General features: G+C 36.6%; 2 protein-coding genes across 11 annotated transcripts in view; one reads left to right on the top strand and one right to left on the bottom strand.

Moving 5' to 3' along the window:
* Nucleotides 1–379: 379 nt before the first annotated feature.
* LOC107653624 (SCL-interrupting locus protein homolog) lies at nt 380–13,688 on the bottom strand. The gene is made up of 17 exons (XM_016440386.1): nt 13,424–13,688; nt 13,107–13,193; nt 12,891–12,998; nt 11,374–11,489; nt 11,091–11,272; nt 5,557–5,798; nt 5,386–5,469; nt 5,150–5,236; nt 4,461–4,608; nt 4,032–4,141; nt 3,758–3,884; nt 2,826–3,659; nt 2,618–2,753; nt 2,323–2,524; nt 2,041–2,185; nt 1,651–1,937; nt 380–1,570 (listed from the first exon to the last, which is right to left on the bottom strand). Exons 2-17 carry the CDS (start codon nt 13,190–13,192, stop codon nt 853–855), a joined length of 3,612 nt encoding a protein of 1,203 aa, XP_016295872.1. The 5' UTR covers nt 13,193; nt 13,424–13,688; the 3' UTR covers nt 380–852.
* A 2,086-nt stretch (nt 13,689–15,774) lies between these two features.
* eps15l1a (epidermal growth factor receptor pathway substrate 15-like 1a) overlaps nt 15,775–22,424 on the top strand; it is a 33,021-nt gene continuing 26,371 nt past the window's right edge. For all 10 annotated transcript variants that reach the window (XR_001630247.1, XM_016440388.1, XM_016440390.1 and 7 more), the window contains exons 1-8: nt 15,775–15,821; nt 17,645–17,686; nt 18,920–19,009; nt 19,082–19,129; nt 19,212–19,307; nt 19,385–19,450; nt 19,556–19,681; nt 19,815–19,874. Coding sequence is in view for 9 of the 10 variants with exons in the window: in XM_016440388.1 (XP_016295874.1) it covers nt 15,795–15,821; nt 17,645–17,686; nt 18,920–19,009; nt 19,082–19,129; nt 19,212–19,307; nt 19,385–19,450; nt 19,556–19,681; nt 19,815–19,874 (555 nt within the window). In the remaining variant the exon portion in view is untranslated. The remainder of the gene's footprint in view (nt 15,822–17,644; nt 17,687–18,919; nt 19,010–19,081; nt 19,130–19,211; nt 19,308–19,384; nt 19,451–19,555; nt 19,682–19,814; nt 19,875–22,424) is intronic.

Raw genomic sequence — 22,424 nt, 5'->3', positions numbered from 1 at the left:
AAAAGTTTTGAGGAAAATGGCTCTTTAAGTCGTGAATCCAACATGTTTGTTCCAATGCGGTTGCTAAGGCACTCCAAGTGATATTTAATTAATTGGTATGCTGTTGCTAGGGTGTTCTGGGTGGTTACTCACTAGCCCAAGTCAAAAGAACTTACCTCAATTCTGGCCCTTAGATACTATTATGTGAACTTACGTAGTTTTATCACCAGGTGTGTTTGGCAAGTCAAACATTTACCTACTAATTAGATAACATAAGTTTGAGATGTTTAGATATCCTTATGAGAAACACAAGGATGTGATGGTCAGTGATAAAACTCACAAAATAAAGTTATATAAAAGAATACGCAGTTTAATTATGGACACATACATGTACATAAAGTCATCTAAAACGAACATACAAAACACAAAAGGATAAAAACTCAGTAATTCTCCCTCTGAAACTGTTCATGTCAATTTGAGGTAAAAATCAACAGTCAAGTAATGGCACAAACAAGACAAAATTTGGAAAGTTAAAATTAGTAAACAATACTGCCTTAAGTGAGTCACTTCATACAAGGCACTTTACTCATACTGTACATGACAATAAGGAGTCATCAGGTAAACGTAAAAACTTTTAAGCCTGCATATGAAAGGAAATAACATTAAGGTGACAAGATGAAAAGTCAGACAACAAAACACTTAAAAGCTTTCGATGAAAAGAGTCTGTACACTTTTAAAAATAAAATCGTGTTATACTATGTAAACGAACAATGGAAGATAAATCTTCGAGGATGGGTTTAAAACAAACTGACATTTCTTGATGAGTTGTTGGTGTGTTAAAGGGATCTGTTTGGAAAACCCCCATGATGCATTTTAGAAGAGCTTGGGGAGCTGGCGTAACCTACTCAGATCCAGAAAATTTCCCACTGACCCTTCAGGCTCCGTGACTTCCTGCGTCCTCTGGTTTTCAGTTAGCGAGGACCTACGTTGAGTCAGACCTTTCTTTGCATCATTCTCCTTCTCTGGGTTTGTCCCGCCACACATAAGCAGCTGCATTTTGGGCCGCAAGTCTAGGATTAACTGCTCTTGAGAGTCAATGGGAGACATGTGGAGATTGGCGACTGGCTTGTTTGTAATGTTTTTGAGAACCGCAGCACTCTGGTCTTCACGGTCTTGCTTAACGCTCACATACTTGGACGTTTCATGCTGTACAGAACACCCGAGAGCTGAGTCTACCAGGACGGTGTCCTCTTCTTCACTGCTGTTTTCTCCTTCAATCAGTCCGTATTTCTTCATGTACTTACAGGTAGCTAGGGACATATTGCTGGGGGACAGTATACTGAGTCCAACGCTGCTCTTTTCTGCAGCGGGTCTTCTCAAGAGCATCGCGCTAGGGTCTAGACATGGGCCTGAGGATTGACCGCCCAATGAGAGTCTTGACAGTTGCGAGTCGCTTAAGTACTTAAGTGCAATGGCATTGGCCTCAAGGCTAAGGTCTACACTGCCGCTTGGTCCCCAAATGCTGGTCCCCACTGGTTCAGAAAGAGCTAGTCTTGGAATCACCGCCTCTGGGTTAATGCAGGCAAGGGTACTGAAGAGAAAAAGGATGTTAGAAACAAGACTTTTAATAATAGTTTTGATAAAATGATCCGTCACTGACTACGTCTTTACCTGGCACTTTCCACAGTTGCACGTGTCGTCTTTCCCTGGGCAGAGTCTATGTTTATGTTCACCCCGAACTGTTGGAGCTGTCTTAATGTTGCACTTAAGACACGGTCCTGATATGGAGGACTGGATCTGTGCTTCGTTTTTTGAGTTTGGGGTATGGAAGATGTCGGTGATTTCTTAGATTTAAGGCCTACAGGGGACAGACTTTGTCTGTTTGGGACACTCGGTTTGTCTTGCTCTACCTTTTCTTCCACAATTGCGGAGTCTTGTAGACGACTTTGCACCTGACCCTGCAGCAGGTATTGAATCATAAAGTTGGTTTGAACATTCACAATGCATCAATTTCTAATTAAATGTGAAAATTATAACTAAAGCATAAAAATTGGGCCATACCAGTAGTTCATGGTAAAATCTTGGGTTGTCAATTTCTCGGTTTTCAGACAGATCGTTACTCTGTGACTGAGAGTTATAATACATGCTAGCACTCTCTCCCAACACTGGACTCTGAAACGAATGGGCTCCGAAACCAGATGACATGCTGCCAAAGACAAATAAAATATCAAACATTGCCTGGAAAAAATAAAAGTGTAACACTCTTTGACAAATCAGATATGAAGGTTGACAATCGCTAAAAATGGTTTAGGGTTCATTAGGGGTCAACAAAGGGTTCATTACTTGGGTTTTGGAGATGTTGGATGTAGAGGAGATCCTGGACTGCGCTCTTCGGTGTAATGACATGCATTTTCGGATCCGAGTCTGGAAGTGACTATACTGTCATTTTGACCTCCAGACTTTGGCTCTATCTCAGTTTGCCAATCCAGACTTGGGGCTTCATGTGTGGACGCCTCCTGAGAGGTGTTCCAAAACAAGCTAGCCCCTAAAAAACAAACAACGAAAATGTCAATGTCGATAATGACATTGAAAGGAACTCGTAACAAATTCAAGAACATGAAAGCTTCCATCAAAGTACCTGTTCCTACAGCAACACTGACACTCGTTCGTTTCGGTGGAGATGTGGGTGTCTGATTGTCTCTTTCCTGCTGAGTGTCATGTTCTGCAGATGATACCGGAGATGTTTTGCTCTGAGACTCAAGTAGTTTCTGAATCTGTTAAGGAAAGTCCGTTAACAACATGTGATAACAGGTCAACGATAAAACGTTTGCCTTACTAATACAAACCTGGAGTTGAAGCAGCTTCAACTGACGCTCTTGATCCATAAGCATCTTGTAAGCATCAGCAGGAAGGAGACCCATGGGGGTGTCTAAGCATGCTACCTGGCTAGACTGGACTTGGCAGCACTGGGTTTGACAGGACAGGACTTGCTCAACAAAACCTTTGTTGGTGTTGACTATGGGGACACATGGTGTCCCTTGCCAGGTGTTGTTTTGATACAAGGGGACGTGGCTGGGTTGGTTGGTGCAGCAGCTGCAAGGGTTGGCAGCTGGGGTGCTATGGAAGAGCCTGTGTTGAGACGGATGATGAATGGGGGTCTGGCTAGGCATTGCTGAACTCTTTCTGACACTGCTGTGAGCTGATGTTGGGGGTCCGGAATAAATTGGCTGGGGTTTGGTCAGGAAACCTTGGGAAGAACGCTGCCTTTGTTGATGAAAAGAGCCATTGGGCGAAGCAGCATTCTTTGAGGAAGAGGATGAAGACGATGATGCAGATGATGCTGATGAGCCTTCTCTTGATCTTCTCATTGAGGGCAAGGATTTACGATTCACATTGGGTTGTGGTGTGTGTTGTGCCGGATTTGGATGTAGTTTGTTTTTCGGCTGAGAGAGGATGGGAGTTAGTGGTCTACGGATTGGAGGAGGTCCAGGGACGCTACCCTGTTCTGGAGGTCTCAACACTGAGAGGCTCTGGTGGGCAGGGCTAATGCTTTTCCGCTGGACATTCGAAAGGCTATTAGAAACAGGAGTCGAGTCTTGTGTATTAATAACACTCCCATCCAAAAAGCTGCCATCTAATACCATAGAGAGTTCTGGTACTGAAGGATGAACACGTCTAGTCTGAAGAAAAATATTTCAAATGGAGGTTAATGGGTAAGAAGTTATCCTGCAAGAAATGGAGAGGTAGATCAGGGGTGCAAGGCCATGAGTTAACAAACCTGCTGACTGACAGGATGAGGGTTTGGAGACGGCCGAGGAGAGAGGTCTTCATCTTCTACACCGGAGTCATGATCACTGATAGACAATTTATTCTGTGGAGCAGCTGAAGATGCTGCAAAAGTTGTCCTAATAGGTCAAACCAGGTATAGTGTGTTATATTTCCGCTTGCTTTGGGTATATTGTATTCTGTCAGATACAGTAAACAGCCAAACATAAATGTCAAGACATAAAAAAATAAAAAAAAACGTTTTTAGAGAAATAATAAGACTGTACCCTGTTAAAACAGTCTGGGAGAGCACTTCCTCAAACAGCACAGTTTCCTGATTTTGGTTCTCAGCACTGAGCTCAAATTGTAGAGGACGTCCTTCTGAAGGCTCTACATTCTGTATTGGAAAATTAGTAGTAAAATTAATGGAAAAAAAAAAGCAACCCTAAAAACAATTTAGTACAGCATGTTAGCTAAGCAACAACTCTAAAACCAAAGAAGGCTCACATCAAATGTGAAAACACAATCGCTCTTTACACTTAAAAATCTGAAATCTGATTCATCACACAATAATGAATTCTTTAACAAAAACAAAGAATTTTTAATGTATAAAACACATAGTAGAACAGGTTGCATGAGGAGGAGAGGAATGTTTCCTATAGACCTTTGCATATTCATATTTAATTTGATGAGAACAAAGACATAGACAGGCTAACCTTGTAAAGCGTGAATGACTCTGTGCTGGTGAGCAGCTGAAAACTCATTTGTTGCTGTCCGACACATGGCTTACACTGGTAGAACTCGGGATCCCGGTGAGTCAGGGAATACAGAACCACCAGGAAAGCACCTCCCTCCGACATCACTCTGCAAAACCCAAGCCAGGAATTTATTTTTATTTGAATTTCAAAGATTTCAAAGATTCTAGCAACACAAGAAAAAGATCACATTTACTTTAACAAAAACATGCTGAAATAATTCAAGCAATAATATTAAAACTATGCTTTCCTAAACAGATTATTAAATCTATACAAACAATTAAATATATTCAATTTAATAAATAATGAAGATGAATTTAGTACATGATTTTTCTATAATAGGATCAGCATTTGATTACATCATGAAAAGTGGGATGCAATATCGTTGGTTAATATTTTATGTAATTTTAAATAAGATATTTTATAATTGTTTAAAATTAACTATTTAATATTTCATGGTTACAAAATCTGAAAATTCATATCAGATGTTGAGAAATTGTTATAATTTCATGAAAGATTACGAAAACATTTTTAATCAGAATAACATACAAAAATACAGACATTTTAATTTCATTTTGTCTTTAAGCCCTTTGAAGCTAACTGACTTATTGGACCACAAGAGCAAAAGAGCAGATGGATGGGACACTCACTTGTCTTGGAGGGCGGAGCTGTGCAGGTACCTCAGACACCACGCCCACACAATGGGATTATAGATGTGTGTAACACCACTCAACCATCTGCCATAGGAGAACAACTGTTACACACCTACTTTGAACATCTTGCAGGACTCCAAGTATGTAACTAATAGGGCTGAATTATAATACCTGCCTACAGCCCGAATAAAGCAGTAAGAAAGTCACCATTTCTAAACAATAAAAGTACTTACATTCCTACTAGCGGGAGAGTGTAAGCCTTGGGATCAGATTCAAGTATGAGGAGAAGTTTCCTGGTCTGATCCATGGTAAGAAACCTGACACAGAATGAGTCACATTTTAAAACACAATAAGCTTTCAAGAACAAAACATGGCCATATAAGGAAACAGAAGTGCTTCCTTACCCACGTTTCCTGCTGTTTTGGGTCACACCTGCAGGGCTGCTGAGGTTCCTGGCCAGTGCGGTTGGGATGACGGGCACTGCCCGGACAGGGACGACATCGAGCATGCAGGCCAAAGTGACAGCCGCCCAGGACAGGTCAAAGGTGAGTCTGTCCATGTTCTCAGAGCAGCTGAGACGAGCTCGCAAGGTGAGGAGTTTGGACAACTCCAGAATCTCTTTACTGCAGCAGCAATGTTGAAGCATCTGGAAAGAGACACAGAAATAAGCATTAGTGGTTGACCATATAATCTCAACGTACATAAATTTAAAATGGGATGTCAACAAAAATGCTGTAATGAAATAAACATTTGTTTTAATTCGGTCTGTTTTAATTCAAGTAAAAAAATAATAATAAACAAGCATTAATGAAAAGAAAACAAATTTAAATATGAAAATTACAAAATGAATTTAATATTAATATTCACATAATAAATATATAATTTAAATTACTTTTAATATTTATAATTTAAAATATACAATGTTTGGGGTGGGTTTCTGAAGAAGTTTCTTATGTTCACCATGGATGCATTTATTTGATCATAAATACAGTAACATTGTAAAATATTTTTTACAATTTAGAAAGAAAAAAAAATCAATTTGAATATTTAAAAATGTAATATATTCCTGTGATGGCACAGCTGAATTTTCAGCAGTCATTACTCCAGTCTTCAGTGTCACATGATCCTTCAGAGATCATGTTACTATGCTGAGTTGCTGTTCAAAAAACATTTCTTATTATCATAATAACTGAAAACGATTGTGCTGATTAATATCATCATGGAAACCATGATACATTTTTTTCAGGATTCTTTGAACAGAAAGTTCAAAATATCAGCATTTACTTGAAACTGATTTTTTTGTACTATTTTTGATTAATTCAGGGTTTGTACAGATACTGTCAAATTAAAATTCCAGGACTTTCAAGGAATTTTCAAGCTCTACTTTTTTGGTTTTCAAGGACTTCAATCAGAAATGTCACTTATCAAACAATATCTTATCTTTCAAATTCTAAAAAAGATAAATAGATAAATAAAAATATACTAATAAAACAAAATGGCAAAAATAAAGTGAAGCACATACAATGCAATGTCAATTATGCAATGTCAACTACTTTAAATACTGGTAACATTAATAAAGTCCTAAAATTGATCAACTACTTCAGTGAAGGTTACATCGTTACTGGTCCTTGTAAATCATGGCCTCCTAATAATCCCCATCTACTGAATTGGCTCTATCTCTCTCTCCTCTCCACCTATAGCTGGTATGTGGTGAACGCACTGGCGCCGTTGAACTGTGGCTGACGTCACATCATCCAGGTGGATGCTGCATACTGGTGGTGGTTGAGGAGAGACTCCCCCATATGATTGTAAAGCGCTTTGGGTGTACAGCAATACAGTACACAATAAAGCGCTATATTAATGACTCATTTATTCATTCATAGTTACGCCAGTAGGTGGCGGCAAGGGAATGACTTTAAAAACTAATTAGTTTACCAATAGTTAAAAAACACTGACTAGTTCTAAAATTAAGTAAGGTTTGTAAACAAGGAAATTATTTTAACTTTGAATAACACTGACATGCATAGCAGCTTCAGAGCAAAGCTGAAGCTGAATCTGAATCACTTCAAAGAGATCAAAGCGCTGTCCTGGTCACGGGAAATCCCCATAACCATCGAAAGAATATTATAAAGTTATCACTTTCCTCATTCAGATTGATTCTTTTCCCACACGAATATATGATTGACCTGAACAATAAAAGCTGAATCACATACAATGAAATATAATAATATTGTGAGATGGCTCTATAGACTTCCAGAGAAACAAGCGCAAGGCTCGACAATAAGGACTGCCCAATGGCCCGGGGCCAGTGTGAAAGACACTCGGGACAGTTGACGAATTTGTCACTGGCTCGATCGGGCCACTGCTGCGTCATCATGAAAGTTTATGATTTGCATGTGTTTAAGCCATGCTAACTTAAAAATTCAAGCGATTTTAAAGCATTCAAGTAAGACGCAAAAGACAACTCCATTCAGTACTCAAGCACTGTGTTCTGTACAGCGCGCACACAGAGAGACGCATCTTTCACAACATGCAGGCCCTGTGTAAACTCTAAAAATTGTTAAATCCAAAAGTATAGCTTAGTGTAAAACCAAGCGGCAACCTCCCGGTCTCTCGCTTGAAGCCAATACGGAAGTGACTAAAACTGCAATTCATCGACTGACCGGTAGAGGCTGGCTCCCAAAGGGAGTCAGTCCCATAAACTCCCCATGTTAAAATGCCCAACTTTACAGCAGAAAAAAATGTTTACAGCCTGGTACAAAAAGTGCTTTTGGTCTATATAAGTAATTTTGCCCTTCATGACAACTGTGATGGGGGTGAATTTTGTTATAACTCATCCGTTTAAATTATATTAAGCCTTAAAGGGGTCATATGATGGGATTTCAATTTTTCCTTTCTCTTTGGAGTGTTACAAGCTCTTGGTGCATAAAGAAGATCTGTAAAGTTGCAAAGACTAAAGTCTCAAATCCAAAGAGATATTCTTTATAAAAGTTAAGAGTCAACCACGCCTACCTAAAACGATAACCAGACAAAAAGTTAAACGTGAGTGGATACCGTTTTGCAACCAATTTATTTGCAATGTTCGCTAACATTAAAGGATGCAAGACATACTTAGCCTATTGTTTTTACATCGAACTGAATGAAAATAGCTTAACCTAGAAGAACGACTTGTGGATTGATGTGAACGCCAGCAATTTGTTATATGGAGCAGTTTGTTAGATCGCGATCTATCTAATTTGTTTGTCTAAAGAAGTGCCGACAGATGTATGAAAGCACACAAGTTACACCGTAATTTAAAAGCGCAGACTTTAATGGACATTAAAACAAAGGCAGAATACCGTACAACTCCAGGCTGGCACAGTAATATTGACGAACGGCTAAACAAATGCAGAGCACCGTAACTTCTAAACTTCGATCTAAAACAAAGTCAAAGAGCATTTTCGATTATCTGGGAGGGACGCGTGGTGACGCGCTGCCAAGATGGCAGCGGTCGGCTCCACCTACTTTAGGCTTCAAAAATGCTCTTCTGAACCCTACGAGTGACGTCACGGACACTACGTCCATGTTTTTTTACAGTCTATGTGTAAAACATGTTGAAGATTAGCAATTTTTCGATTTTCATTGATGTATGGTTTGTTAGGATAGGACAATATTTGGCTGAGAATTTTGACTATTGCTACAACTATACCCCAGCGACTTAAGACTGGTTTTGTGGTTCAGGGTCACATATATGACACATCATTTTGAGATAAAATGCAAGACAGAAAACCATTTCAACTATAGCGTATCTATCTTCCTATTTTTAAACAGATTTAATAATTAAATAATAAATAGGATATTGTACATTAACTATGAATTTATTCTCATTATTCCAAGCATGTGCAATTTTATTAGCAGCACACAATCATGCGACTGACCGTGTGAGCAGCGTGCGCGTTCCCACTAAACTCGCTCCTCCACCATGAATAAATCGCCACCAGAAAGAGTTTTATCAGCGAAATGCCATGCAAATTTTGACAGACGTCCACATGAGAAATAGAGGTCGACCAACATGGGTTTTTCACTGGCCGATGCCAATATTTCGAAATCAGGGCAGCCGATGGCTGATATTTTGGGCGATTTTTTATTTTTTTTTCCTTCATCTCATAAAAGTGAGTTTGAGTAAATGATTATTGCAGGGTACAAGATAGTAATAGTAGTAGCAGCCTAATTCAGAGTAATAATACATGGCTCAAAACTTAAGCACCTTCTCAAAACAGTTCTGAAGCATGCTTTTTGTTTATGTTTGCTGACAGACACTAGTGTTTCCCACAGACAGGCTGCTGGAGCGGAGATATAGCGCTTTCCCCGGTAACGACTGTAATCAAATCAGCACTGCGCTCACAAACGCTACTTTATCAGACATTACAGGAAAGACGAAATGAAAATGACATCGAAGCTTTTCTGAAAACGGTCGGTTCTTTTCAAAGATAAATTCATATAAAAACACCCGCGCTGCATTTTAATTTTGAAACGTGCAGTGCTCAGTTTATTCAACGAAGTATAAGCCTATTGGGAAATCTATTTGTGGCGGTGACGAGTCGCCACAAATAACTGAATGTATGGGAAACAATGGACACTGCTATAAGTCAAATGGCCAAGTGATAACAAAAAAAAATAAAATAAATGAGTTCACACATATTACACAGCCTGCTGCTCATAACTGCTTAAGAGTGCACTGGCCACAAGCGATGACATCGTGGAGGCTATTGTCGGACCTACACACACATTTCATGAGGAAAGTTAATGTGCACGTTATAATCAGCCCAGAAGTTTAGTCTGAATTGCATGTGTTTCTACTTTCATATGCAAATGACTTGTTGCACTTATGAATATGATAACTTTCCAGCATCAATTCTAGTAGGGTAAAACGTAATTTCGCTTTCGCAACGGTCTGTTTTGCCCTGCCACCATTAGCTGAAGCTGTGTGTGTTCAAGAAGCGGCTGCAGAATGTGAGTTGCTCCGTCTCTCACACAGCAAGAGAGAGATTCTCCAGCATTCCGCAACAACGCTTAGCTGCCCGCAGATGCGCCTGCCTATAAATCGGCCTAATTTGCAGCACAATCGGCCGATGCAGATTAATTAAAAAATGCCAAAAATCGACCGGCCGATCAATCGGTCGACCTCTAATGAGAAACACGTCCGAATAGGGCTTATGGCATTGTGTCGAAGAGTGATAGCTGGTGAAGTGGATTTACTTATTGAGTTCACAAAAGTTATCATATACTGTGGAAATACAAATACTGTGGAAATACAAACCAAAAGGCAAAAGACAATAAGCGCAGTGCTGAAAAGGGACGGGGCTCCACAAGGTCTACATAAGACGGGGTGCAGCATTAATTTTGTGTGAAGATGTGTGCTTATTGAAAAAAATGTGTAGCACTTATTTCTTATATGCATTGTTTTTCAATAATTCAAGCACTTTTCAAGTTTTCAAGTCAGGAATATTGCTATTTCAAGGGTTTTCCAGGCCTTCAATTTGAAAATGTCAAATTCAAGTACTTCATGCACCTTGTATGAGCCCTGCTAATTTAATGCATCCTTGCAGAATAAAAGTATTACTCAAAAACTAAAAATACTTAAAAACGTAATGACCCCGAACTGTTTAAAAATGAATAAAATTATTAAAATGTCTTAGATTAATAACATGGTTAAATTAAATTAAGAACCGTTCAAAGCAAATTAAGAAACCAAGGAAACCACACCAGATGGGAACAGTGCAACACACTTAATCACCTGTCTCTAAGGAGCACTGTGTCACAATCAGGGCAGCCGTTACTGACAGGTTACAGGGTGACCTTGAGTACCATTATGCCTCAATACGTTTCCACAGAAACAGGAGGAAAGAGCCCCCGCCTTTGTTAAACATGTGCTGTCAGTAATTCTCAGATCAACTACCTTAAACGAAACGTTCAAATCCTCCCTCGAGTGCACTGTGCTGCCAGTAGCATGCTGGGCTTCAAATACACATGGCACAAGGATGTCTCCGGGGAGAAGGGCAGTTGGAGATTTCCCAGGACATCCCGTCTGCTCTCTGCCCGGATCAAAACGATCCAGGGTTATCGTCACACATTCCTCATCTAGGAAAAGAAAATATTAGTTAGTAAAATGCAGACGCAACACGTTTAAATATCAAACAATGATTATAGGATGTCCAAATACCAGCCTTCTCAATACTAACCACTGTCTACTGCCAGCGTCCCGAGCAGGAAACAGAAAAACCGAGGCTTGTTTGTCTGTCTAGCATGCCGGTGAGCTAAACGTAATGCTTTTTCCACAAGTAACAGTCTCGGATTCCTGAAATACACCAAATGTTACTGAGGACATTGAGCCATAAAATGAAAGTGTTTTTTTTTTTTAAATCCTCAGATCAGATGTCATTATTAACTAAAACAACTTAAATTTTGAAGGCACAATATGTAAGATTTTTTTATTAAAATATCCAAAAACCACTAGAACAGTGTTATATATTTTGCTGACTTGTGTACTTACATTATCCCAAATGTTTCGAAGAATGTTTAAATCCAGAAAAATAAGCAATTTTAACTAGTGACACGGACAGTGTTCATAGTGTCATTGTGTCACCTGACAATGACGTCATAACCCCTCGATTTCCGGTTTTGTTTTGTAGAAAACATGGAAACACCAAAGACGCTTTAATATGTTGTGCGTTTTAATAGACAGGTGACGACCGCACAGAGTAGCATTATAACAGAACTTTCAAATGTATCTAGTATGATAAAACAGCGCTGCTTTATATACTCACGACCGGAAGGAGCGGAAGCGGTCGACTGTGGCGTAATAAAAGCTCCGCTGCTTTCGAGCCGTGTGTCACGCACGTTCAGTGGCCTCGTTTCACTTCGACGGCTTTCAGCTTCACCCCGCTTCATTCTACTACATTAATAAATCTTTAGCTCATCCATGAACATGATTTCTGCCCGAGTCCCGTCAGATTGCATCGGCTGTGGGGATGAATGAACTCCCATGATTCCCCACACAGTCACAGCGTCATCAAACTACACCTTTGTCTCTTTGTTTATCTTGAATACGCGCCCTCTAGCAGCGAAAATTACATATTGTGCCTTTAACTAAAGTAAAATAAAATATTAGATGAAAATTGTAAACTAAAAAAACCCCCAAAAAACTAGAAATGTTGCCTCTACAACAAGTTGAAGTACTAAAATTACTTTAATAATTAACTTGCAAGACAAGTACATTAAATACATTCCAAATTAAATACATTCCAAAAATGTATTTAAATGTTAATTATAAAAGCACAGTGATATGCATCACTATAGGAAGCAATAAGGCTAAATGCAAAATTAATTTCACCATCATCATCCCTAGTACATGAAATCAATCAAGATTGTGTTTTTTTTTCCCCAGAAAGTACTCACATGACATCGATGGTGACATTAGTACTAAAATTACTAAAACTTAAATAAAAATGTATTAAAGCTAAATAGAAATATAAAAAATAAACATGACAAACACACAGAATTACTAAAACTAAAATGAAAACTAAAATTATTAAATTATTAATGAATACTATAATAGTAAATTAATAATAATAATACTATAATCGGCTGGTTTGCAGGGCTTTAAAAATGCGTTTTTCTTTTTTTTTTCGTTGATAGTGACATTCACTTTTATAAAAAATATGGTTCATCCAAAAATACAGATGACACAAAGACTTACCTGTAATATGAGAAATGCAGACTGACAACATCACCACTGGGAGATGGATCCCAGAGAGAGACTTTCGATTTTGGGAATGGCAGTGGAGTAAGGACATTGTCCGATGACCTTAAACACGTGAAAAAAATATTACTTTCATTTAACAGCAGCAACAACAACAACAAAGTTTTAAAATAGAGGTTTGGGTGCAATGCATGCGAACCCTGATGTAGTTACCTGAGGTTTTGAAGGGTTTCTGCTCTAACACTCTTCTCCAAGATGTGGGCTGGCAACCCTTTAAAATCCACTTGTACGCGATTCATCCTGTGGAAATACGATTTTTGAATGAACTAAAGCTGAAATGAATCTGATATAGCACTGAGTAATGCATTTTCAAAACATCTCAGATACTCAGTTGTGATATTTTTGTACGTTTGGCAGGTTAGTTGGCTTAGCTTACATGCTAACGTGGCAATACTACTAAAAACACGTAAAAACCTATAACTTATGGTTCAGAGATACTTATAACTGATGTAGGATATATAATAGCTTACCTTTAGGCTGTTTGAACGCTTCGCTCATGCCTTCGTCGTGTTTTAATCTAAACACTGTGAGCGTTAAAACGGATCACAAATGTTAAAACTGTCCTTCCAGCCTTTCAAGCGGTATTAACCGCGCCAAGCCGCGTGTAACGACCCGTGAGTTAATAATTAAACTCGTTTGGCTTGTCAGAAAATTGAGAAATACCAGTTGTTGTCAATAAACAATGAAATACAAGACGAACGCATTCAGCAGACGCAACAACTCGAAAATAAATTGTGGCGCTGTTTCCAGGTTCCAATGGCGGGGCGCTGCAGAAGGGCGGCTCAACCAATAGGAATCCAGTTGCGAGGGGCGCTCGACCAATCGGAAGAGAGGAACCGGACCCGCATGCTTGCGGAGTGTTTTTGAATGGCTAGAGTCGATAATATGAGAATTTATCTTTATTACGGTTTTTGAGGTTGTTTATCATAAAAAACAGTATAATGTCAATAGTAATAGTATATTTGTGACCCTAACTGCTTTGAATACCTTTAATAAAATGTTATTCTGATTTCATGGATCAACACGAACGGATAATATTAAAATATAAAATAAAATATTCTGCACACAAAATTGCACATTTGTTGCTTGAAAAAATTAAGTAATTTGCTGATATTTTGAAGATTTTGCTGATACTTACATTTATATTTGAATTGTTCTAGTTTCGTTGGAAAGGGAAGATTAATGTTAAGATTAAGCGCCTTAATCATTAACATTAATTAATGTTAATGATTAAGATTAATTAGCTGCTCGCATAAAATTCAAGGCATTAATGTTTGCCTACAAAACCACCACTGGCTCTGCACCTCTTTACCTAAATTCATTACTTCAGACTTATGTGCCCTCTAGAAGCTTGCGTTCTGCAAGTGAACGGCGTATTATTGTGCCATCCCAAAGAGGCACAAAATCACTTTCACGGACTTTTAAATTAAATGTTCCCTCCTGGTGAATGACCTGCCCAACTCAGTCCGAGCAGCTGAGTACTTAGCCATCTTCAAGTATTGGCTAAAAACACATCTCTTCCATCTTTATTTGACCCTCTAACTCTAGCACTCTCTATTCTAATTCTATTCTTTAAAAAAAAAAAAAACTACACTTGTCCCTTTTAGACTTGCACTCTATTCATTTGCTGCTTGTTTTAAATTATTATAATTAACAAAAGCAAAAAGACATCTAACACTAGTTTGCTCTATTCTTTTTCTATTCCATCTGTTTTCTTTTTATTTATTATATTATTTTTAAAAACCCCTGCTACGTGTACTGCGTTAAGCTAACTGAGACTTGTTATAGCAGTTGTATATCATTGCTCTTATGTTGATTTTGATTGCTTCCATTGCCCTCATTTGTAAGTCACTTTGGATAAAAGCGTCTGCTAAATGACTAAATGTAAATGTATTCAGTTTAATTGTTTTTTTAAATGAAACTATAGGCCAAAATGTAAATTATTAGCCTAGTGACAGGTGTTAAAAGCTTGCCAGGTTACTACGCATCCATACTTTTTTGATTATATGTCCGTTTTATTTACAGAAATGTATAGATTTGTTAAAGTTTCTCCAAATTTTGTTCCATTTAAAACATTTTTTGTCAATCCTTAAAGCAACTTAAAAATGACGACTGCCTTAAAACCCTCTAATTTACCTGCAATATTATTGATTACGTTTAAGTTGTAATTTGCTTTTATACATTATTTATTGTTTGTAAGTTATTATTATTATTACTTTTACATACTGCCCTATGAATTGTAATGGAATATATTGTACGGTATATTAAATAGTGTTATGTGCACAACACATTTTAGAATAAACAAATGATTAATTACGTACATTATTATAATATTGCATTATCAATATTATTTTAGTACAGTAGTATAATATTTAATTATATTTTAACCATTACTTTTATGTTTGTATTTTTCATTTTAATTCTAGTTTCAATAATTTTGTTATGCGATTCTGTTATTTCGTTATTATTTTATTGTATTATTTTTATTTCATTGTTTATTTTTTCAGTATTATTTTAAATATGTCTATTTAACGTTAATTTATTTTTATTTCAAATTGAATTTTAATACTCCAGATTAAACTTATTTTATTTTAGTTAGTTCCCAAGAAAACATTTATTATTATTATCGTTGTTGTTATTATTATTATTGTTAGTATTATTCTTATTCTTATTTTTATTATTCTTAGTTTTATTGTTATTATTTATTGTTAATAATAATAATAAATAATAATAATAATAATTATTATTATTATTAGCGTCTGTGTGAATGGATGAACATTCCGATCTGTTTCAGCCCCCCCTCATTCCTTCACCCGCCGTTTCCGCAGCAACAGGGAAAAGATGGCTGCTCTCGCGACCCTCACTCAGGTAATACCAGCTAAAAACACTTATTTCAAAGGAATAATGAGGAAAAACATCATCATGCAGAAATAAATCTAAGAAATAGATACGAATCGATCCCGTTACTTGCGCTACCGGGTCGTTTTATCGACATTTAAAGCGAAAATCTCCCTGGCCTCGTAGATCGGGCTCAGATTGCTAACTGATTAGCTCGCTTTAAATCGCATGCACGTCTTAAAATACGAAAATAACAATGTCGTTTTCAATGAAATTTTCGATAAACATTCAGTAGCAAGAACATGTAAAGATAACTGCCATTTATATGAATGAGAAATACAGTAAACAAAGTTTAACAAATACAAATAGCTAGCCGCAATATATCAGAACATCATAAGCGCTAAAAACTAACGTTAACTGTCAGGGCGCTTTACGTATAAAGTCATAATTTCAGAATGTGTTCATAGTACAATAATAAAAGTTGCTAAATTGTAATGAACAACATTATAGTATAGCTGTTAGCTCTCATACTGTATATGATAACGGATGTTGAACCGCTAGTTTAGCTTAGTGGCGATGGGAATTAGTGAGCATCAGTAATCTCACTGTACTGCCTTATGAACTGTAAGTTAATGGGTTGAATTGTATATTAAATACAGGTGTATGCACAACACATATTAGAATAAATGCAAAAAACTCATTACGTCAATTATTATTATTACGTTGCATTTCATTGTTTAGTATTATTTATATGTACATTTTTATTTTATAATATTGCATTTGTCATTGTTATTGTAGTATTATTTATATTTGGCATTATTTATGATAGTAGCTATTAATATTTTGAATGAGCTTTTACTATTATATTTTCAGTTTTTATTTTAATTCTAGTTCATTTTTAATAATATTGTTATGTGCTTTGTCATATTATTTTTTGTTGCTTAAATATTTATATTTAGCTTTAATTTATTAAGTTTCAGTAACCTGACTATATACTGCCTTATGAATAGTAATGGATTCAATTGTATGTAAGTCGTGGCCTAATGGTTAGAGAGTCGGACTCGTAACCCAAAGGTTGTGGGTTCGAGTCTCGTACCGGCAGGAATTGTAGGTGGGGGGAGTGAATGTACAGCGCTCTCTCCCACCTTCAATACCACGACTGAGGTGCCCTTGAGCAAGGCACCGAACCCCCAACTGCTCCCCGGGCGCCGCAGCATAAATGGCTGCCCACTGCTCCGGGTGTGTGTTCACGGTGTGTGTGTGTTCACTGCTGTGTGTGTGCACTTTGGATGGGATAAATGCAGAGCACTAATTCCGAGTATGGGTCACCATGTCAAATTATGTATATCATCAACAGCATTATTTTATTGCATTATTGCATTGTGTGTAGTATTATTTGTTTAATATTATAGTAGTTATTCATATTTTAAATTAGCTTTTACTTTTATATTTTCAGTTTTCATTTTAATTGTAGTTAAATGTTTAATAATTTTGTTATGAGTGTGTGTATATATATATATATATATATATATATATATATACAAACACACTATACTTATATTTAGCTTTAATTTATTTTCATTTCAGTTTAGTTTTAGTAATTTTGGTCTTCCAACTTTACAAAATTAACAAATACTAGAAAACTTGCCTTGGCAACTACCTAAAAATAAAAAGAATTTTTTTTCGTCTTAATATTTATATTTTATTTTGTTTCAATTAATGTTAACCATTTTTAACAGTTTTAGTTAACAATAACAGCGCTGTGCATTATATTACCTAATCGTAATACTAATTATTATTAATAAATTATTATTAAGTAATATTATTTCTCTTTCTTTTCCTCACTCTCTTAGCTGTCAAGCGGGAACCCTGTATATGAGAACTTTTACAGACAGGTAAGACCATAATTCTGTTGGCGAACACATAGTGATCGGTTTTATAGTATATCAATCTTTTTTGGAACAAAAAGCTAGAGCCCGACCGATATGGGTTACATAAACATAATATATATACATAAACACATTTTTTGCAATGATCACTCAAATGTGGTGATGAAACGCTTATAATGATGTGGCAAAGATATGTAATGGAGGAAGAGTATTTAACAATAAACTTTATTATCCAAAATGAGTCTGACATCAGTGCACTGAACACAAATTCTGTGTTGTGTATTTTCTGGTAATCAAATGAACATGCAGAACATGAGGATTCATATTTAAATAGTCTTTTTGCAGTTTAATATTCACAGACACTAGTTTATATCACGATTTGATTTAAATGTACTGACCTGTTTTTTATTTATTCATCAAAAATGACAAATTCCATGTTATACAGTAAATTCCGTTTTTATGACTGGATTCCGCGATTCCGTCCACGTTTTCTGCATCGCGGAAATCATAGGGACCTATTCATGTAGCAAACGAGTATGATAAGCTCATTGTGAGAGTAAAAGTCGGGGACATTGTTTATTTACTTTATAGCATTGCGTCTCACCAACTAGGTGACAACATAGCGCGAAATCACCATTTATTGTCTATTGGACTGCAGAAAGATACAAACTTTTCAATCTGCTGCGTTACTGACTGTACTGACAAACTATGCTGACTTAGGAAATGTGATGAGACCGATGTGATAAGCATGAGTGACATGGCAGATTTAAGGGACGGGGTTAATGTTATATTGGACTTGTATTGAAAAGGGACACTTATGGGGTCATTGTTTATTAATTTTACAGTAAGTTATGTATTTCACAAACTAGTTAGCAACTTACCGTTAAGACAACGCTTGACTCTGAGTTGTGAAGACCGCTTGACTGCTTGTCTGCTGCTGCCTGAACAAGAGACCTCCTTACTGAAGTGAAAGGGTCGGCTGGTGTCACTACAGTGACCTGGGTCACCAGTAGCAAACAATGGAGTGCGCTCTGCTGGACAAACTAAGTAATTACACCATTTACAAGCATTTTATCTGCGTTATCTGTTCTGTAAAAAAAATGTTCATATTGGTGGCATATCTGCGGCATATACGCCGATAACGATATATCTGCAACAGGCTCATATCGGCCGATAAAATCTGCAAAACGATAAATCAGTCGGGCTATATTTCATCATCTTTATGTGTGTTGTTTGAAGGTGGACCCGGGAAACACCGGGAGGGTTGGACCTACAGAGGCTGCCTTGTTTTTGAAGAAATCAGGCCTGCCTGACATCACATTAGGAAAGGTTGGTGTTTGGGTAAAACTTGTTGCGAAATGATGCTTGGATAATAATAATCTGTAATTATCTGCTTGTCAGATCTGGGATTTAGCTGATCCGGATGGCAAAGGTTTTTTGGATAAACAGGTAAAGCTTTCATGGTTTATAAGAGCATCAGTCGGGATCTGAAACTGGATGCTGACTTGAATTGCTTGTGGTTTGTTTTCAGGGATTTTACGTTGCTCTGCGACTTGTGGCCTGTGTGCAGAGTGGACAAGACATCAGCCTTTCCTGTCTAAACCTCCCTGTTCCCCCTCCAAAATTCGTAAGTGTCAGTGCTGAGAGCTGATATCATAGTTTTCCAGGCAGTATGAGCTCACAGGTTTCTCATCTCTGTTCTAGAAGGACCACAGTAGCCCGTCACTGAGTTCTGTAACATCAACCAATGAGAGCCTCTGGGCGGTGCGGGTAAGCTATTTCCATTGTTTATCCTATGAGCTTCTCATTGCCACTACATATTACAAAAGATTTGATGAAGATTTATTATAAATCCTCTTCATGTTTATTTTTTAGCCTGAAGAGAAGAGCAAATTTGATGGTATTTTTGAAAGTCTTGCCCCAGTGAACGGATTACTGTCTGGTGAGAAGGTCAAACCAGTACTAATAAACTCCAAACTTCCTGTGGATGTGCTCGGAAAGGTAAACTTTCAATAGATAATGAAAATTAAGATAATATTTATAATAAAATACATCATAATAGTAATCATTTAATAAAATGTTTATAAAAAATGTAATATAAAATTATTAGTATTAAATGACTCTGTCTGATCAGGTGTGGGATTTGAGTGACATAGACAAAGACGGACACTTGGACAAAGATGAGTTTGCAGTGGTGAGTAATTCTTTTTTGTAATATAAAAAAAAATCACACTCATAATGGCTTACTACATACTATGATTTTATTGATACTATGATAATCATTAACATGTAAAATTGAAGTAAATAATTTAAAAATAACATCAATCAAAATAAAACACTTATTTAAAAATTCAATATTTTATTTGTTTATCTGCATCAATGTCAGAGACCCGGGAACATGCAAATGATGTGATAGTTAATTATTAAAATACTTATTTTATTTTGAGTAAATATAGGTGAAAGAGTTCAGATGAAAGTTTGGCAATGCCTGCATTACATGCAAATAAGAAATAACGTGAATTTGTGCATTGTAATGTGTTTTAAAGCCTCCCAAAGACAGTAGTACGTTAAAAAAAGCAATGCCAGAAGCGATATCATGTTTTTAATAATGAGAACAAAGATACCATGCAGGTTGAGCAACTTTTTGAAAAAATGCACAAGATGATTTCTGAGAATAGAGGGCACTTTTATACCAATGAAATGCTTGAGAAGGCAGAGATCACAATTCAAGAGGAAAAACAGCGAATCTTAATGGAAAATGAAGAGCAGAGAAGCAAAGAACTGGAGGATCTGAAAATCAAATATGAAGCAGAGGCTCTGAATCAGGCCATAACAGAGCTGTGGGAAAGAAAAGAGAGGGAGGCAAGAGAGAAAGCAGAGAGAAACAACACATTTCTCAAAATAATCACGGAGTTTCTGTTTACTACTCTTGAAAAGTTCATTATGAGAAAACTTGGACAAAACCAATAAATTATACTTGTTGAACATCTGTAGGTTTATGAATCTTTTTAGAAACCAGGCTAAATCTAACCTTAACCTCTGTAGACTACAGCAACCCATCCATAGTATAGTATGTGTTTTTATATATATATATATATATATATATATATATACATTACACATTTCAGGTAATATAATCAGACTACTTTTTGATTAATTAAAATGAAAACATTTAAAAATGCAATGTAATGTAAAATTAAAATAAATAATTTTAAAGTAACATAAATCTAAATAAAACCCTTCCTAAAAAAATGAATTATTTTATTTGTTTACCTGCATGCCATGTGACCATTAACCAATGTCAGAGAACCGTGAACATGCAAATGTGTTACTTAATTATTAAATATTTATTTTAAAATCTCAGGGGTACTTGAGTAAATACATTAGGTGAAAGAAGTTCAGATGACAAAAAAGTCTGGGAATGCCTGCATTACATGTAAATAAGAAATAATGTGAATTTGTACATTTGAATGTGTTTGAAAGACAAAGGCCTTCCAAAGACATTGTAATAGACGGTTAAATAACCTACGGAGTGATAATTCAAATAAACATTAATGTGTTCATCAGAAGTTGATGCAATGTTGAAACACTTGAAATTATTTTTGCAAATCCAGTGGTCAAATGCTGTGTAGCCACCTGACTAGTGACTGGTCTTTGTGTGAATGTCCACAAAACTGGAAGACTCTAAGAATATATAAGTGGTAGACTATTGTAGAAAGGAACATTTAAAAGATGAAAAAGAGGAATTAGGGAGAATCTATAAATTATGAATAATTCATTGCTATTATGTAAATAATATGTAATCAATAAAAAAGTAACTGCAGTCTGATTACGAGTATTTTTTCAAATATAATTTAATGTAATTATAAGTAATTAATTTTTGGAATCTGATTACTTAATCCAGATTTCATGTAATCAGTTACTACTAGGGATGCACCGATACTGGTATCGGTATCGTCGGGCCCGATACTGGTCTCCTGTACTCGTACTCGTTAAAATACGCCGATACCACACAGCATGTGTTAAGTGCCATATTCAGACAATGAAACACCAACGACAGACAGCAGAATGGAGTTATTAGAGATTAAGGATGTCTACGAAGTATATGTATTCAATGAATATAATGTTAAACATTCAGTATTGACTGTATAGCTGATGTGTGCGAGCTGATGAGCAAAGCACGCTGAGTGGATTGAGCATGCAGCAGTGCAGATGCGTGAGCTTGTCGAGTGAATATACCTTTCTCACAGACATCACTGGAAAGTTTGTAGTTCGGTCGGATATGTAAAAAACAAGTAAGTAAAACAATGCACAAGTTACTTAACGGTAGGGGGAGAGAGAGAGAGCGCGAGTGCGCGCGCACTTCTGTTGTGTGATCTTTGATGTTCACTCACTTAGCACACGCATCATTTGGATTAAGAAAAAACGCGACTTCTATTTCTGAAAATATCAGTTAGGAGATTTATAACGAGTGGTTCCCTGCATTATTACAGTGATTACGGTACTAAGCTGCTGCAATGGAGCAGCTCTAATGCTATTAAATTAAAGATGATGTACCATAGAGCAAAAAATGAACAGTGAAAGTAACAAAAACTAGTAAAATATATTTTAATGGGCATAATTAAGTTTGAAAAAAACAAAGGATATAGTCAAACCAAAAATGATTCAGACCAGATATAATTTTTGATATTTTTTTACTAGTGGGTGCAGGACACTATAGTTCATTTATGTAAGTGAGGATAGC

This window comes from Sinocyclocheilus anshuiensis, unplaced genomic scaffold (assembly GCF_001515605.1).
Source record: "Sinocyclocheilus anshuiensis isolate Anshui unplaced genomic scaffold, SAMN03320099.WGS_v1.1 scaffold1079, whole genome shotgun sequence".
Lineage (NCBI taxonomy): Eukaryota > Metazoa > Chordata > Actinopteri > Cypriniformes > Cyprinidae > Sinocyclocheilus > Sinocyclocheilus anshuiensis.
Note: the sequence above shows the minus strand (reverse complement) of the source record. Positions and strands in the feature narration are given on the sequence as shown.

Coding starts and splice junctions, on each gene's coding strand:
- LOC107653624 (XM_016440386.1), bottom strand. CDS start 13,192: ATGAATCGCGTACAAGTGGATTTTAAAGGGTTGCCAGCCCACATCTTG. Junction 2,525..2,617: donor CAGTGTTGCTGTAGGAACAG/GTACTTTGATGG, acceptor TTTGTTTTTTAG/GGGCTAGCTTGTTTTGGAAC. Junction 1,571..1,650: donor GCAACTGTGGAAAGTGCCAG/GTAAAGACGTAG, acceptor TTTTCTCTTCAG/TACCCTTGCCTGCATTAACC.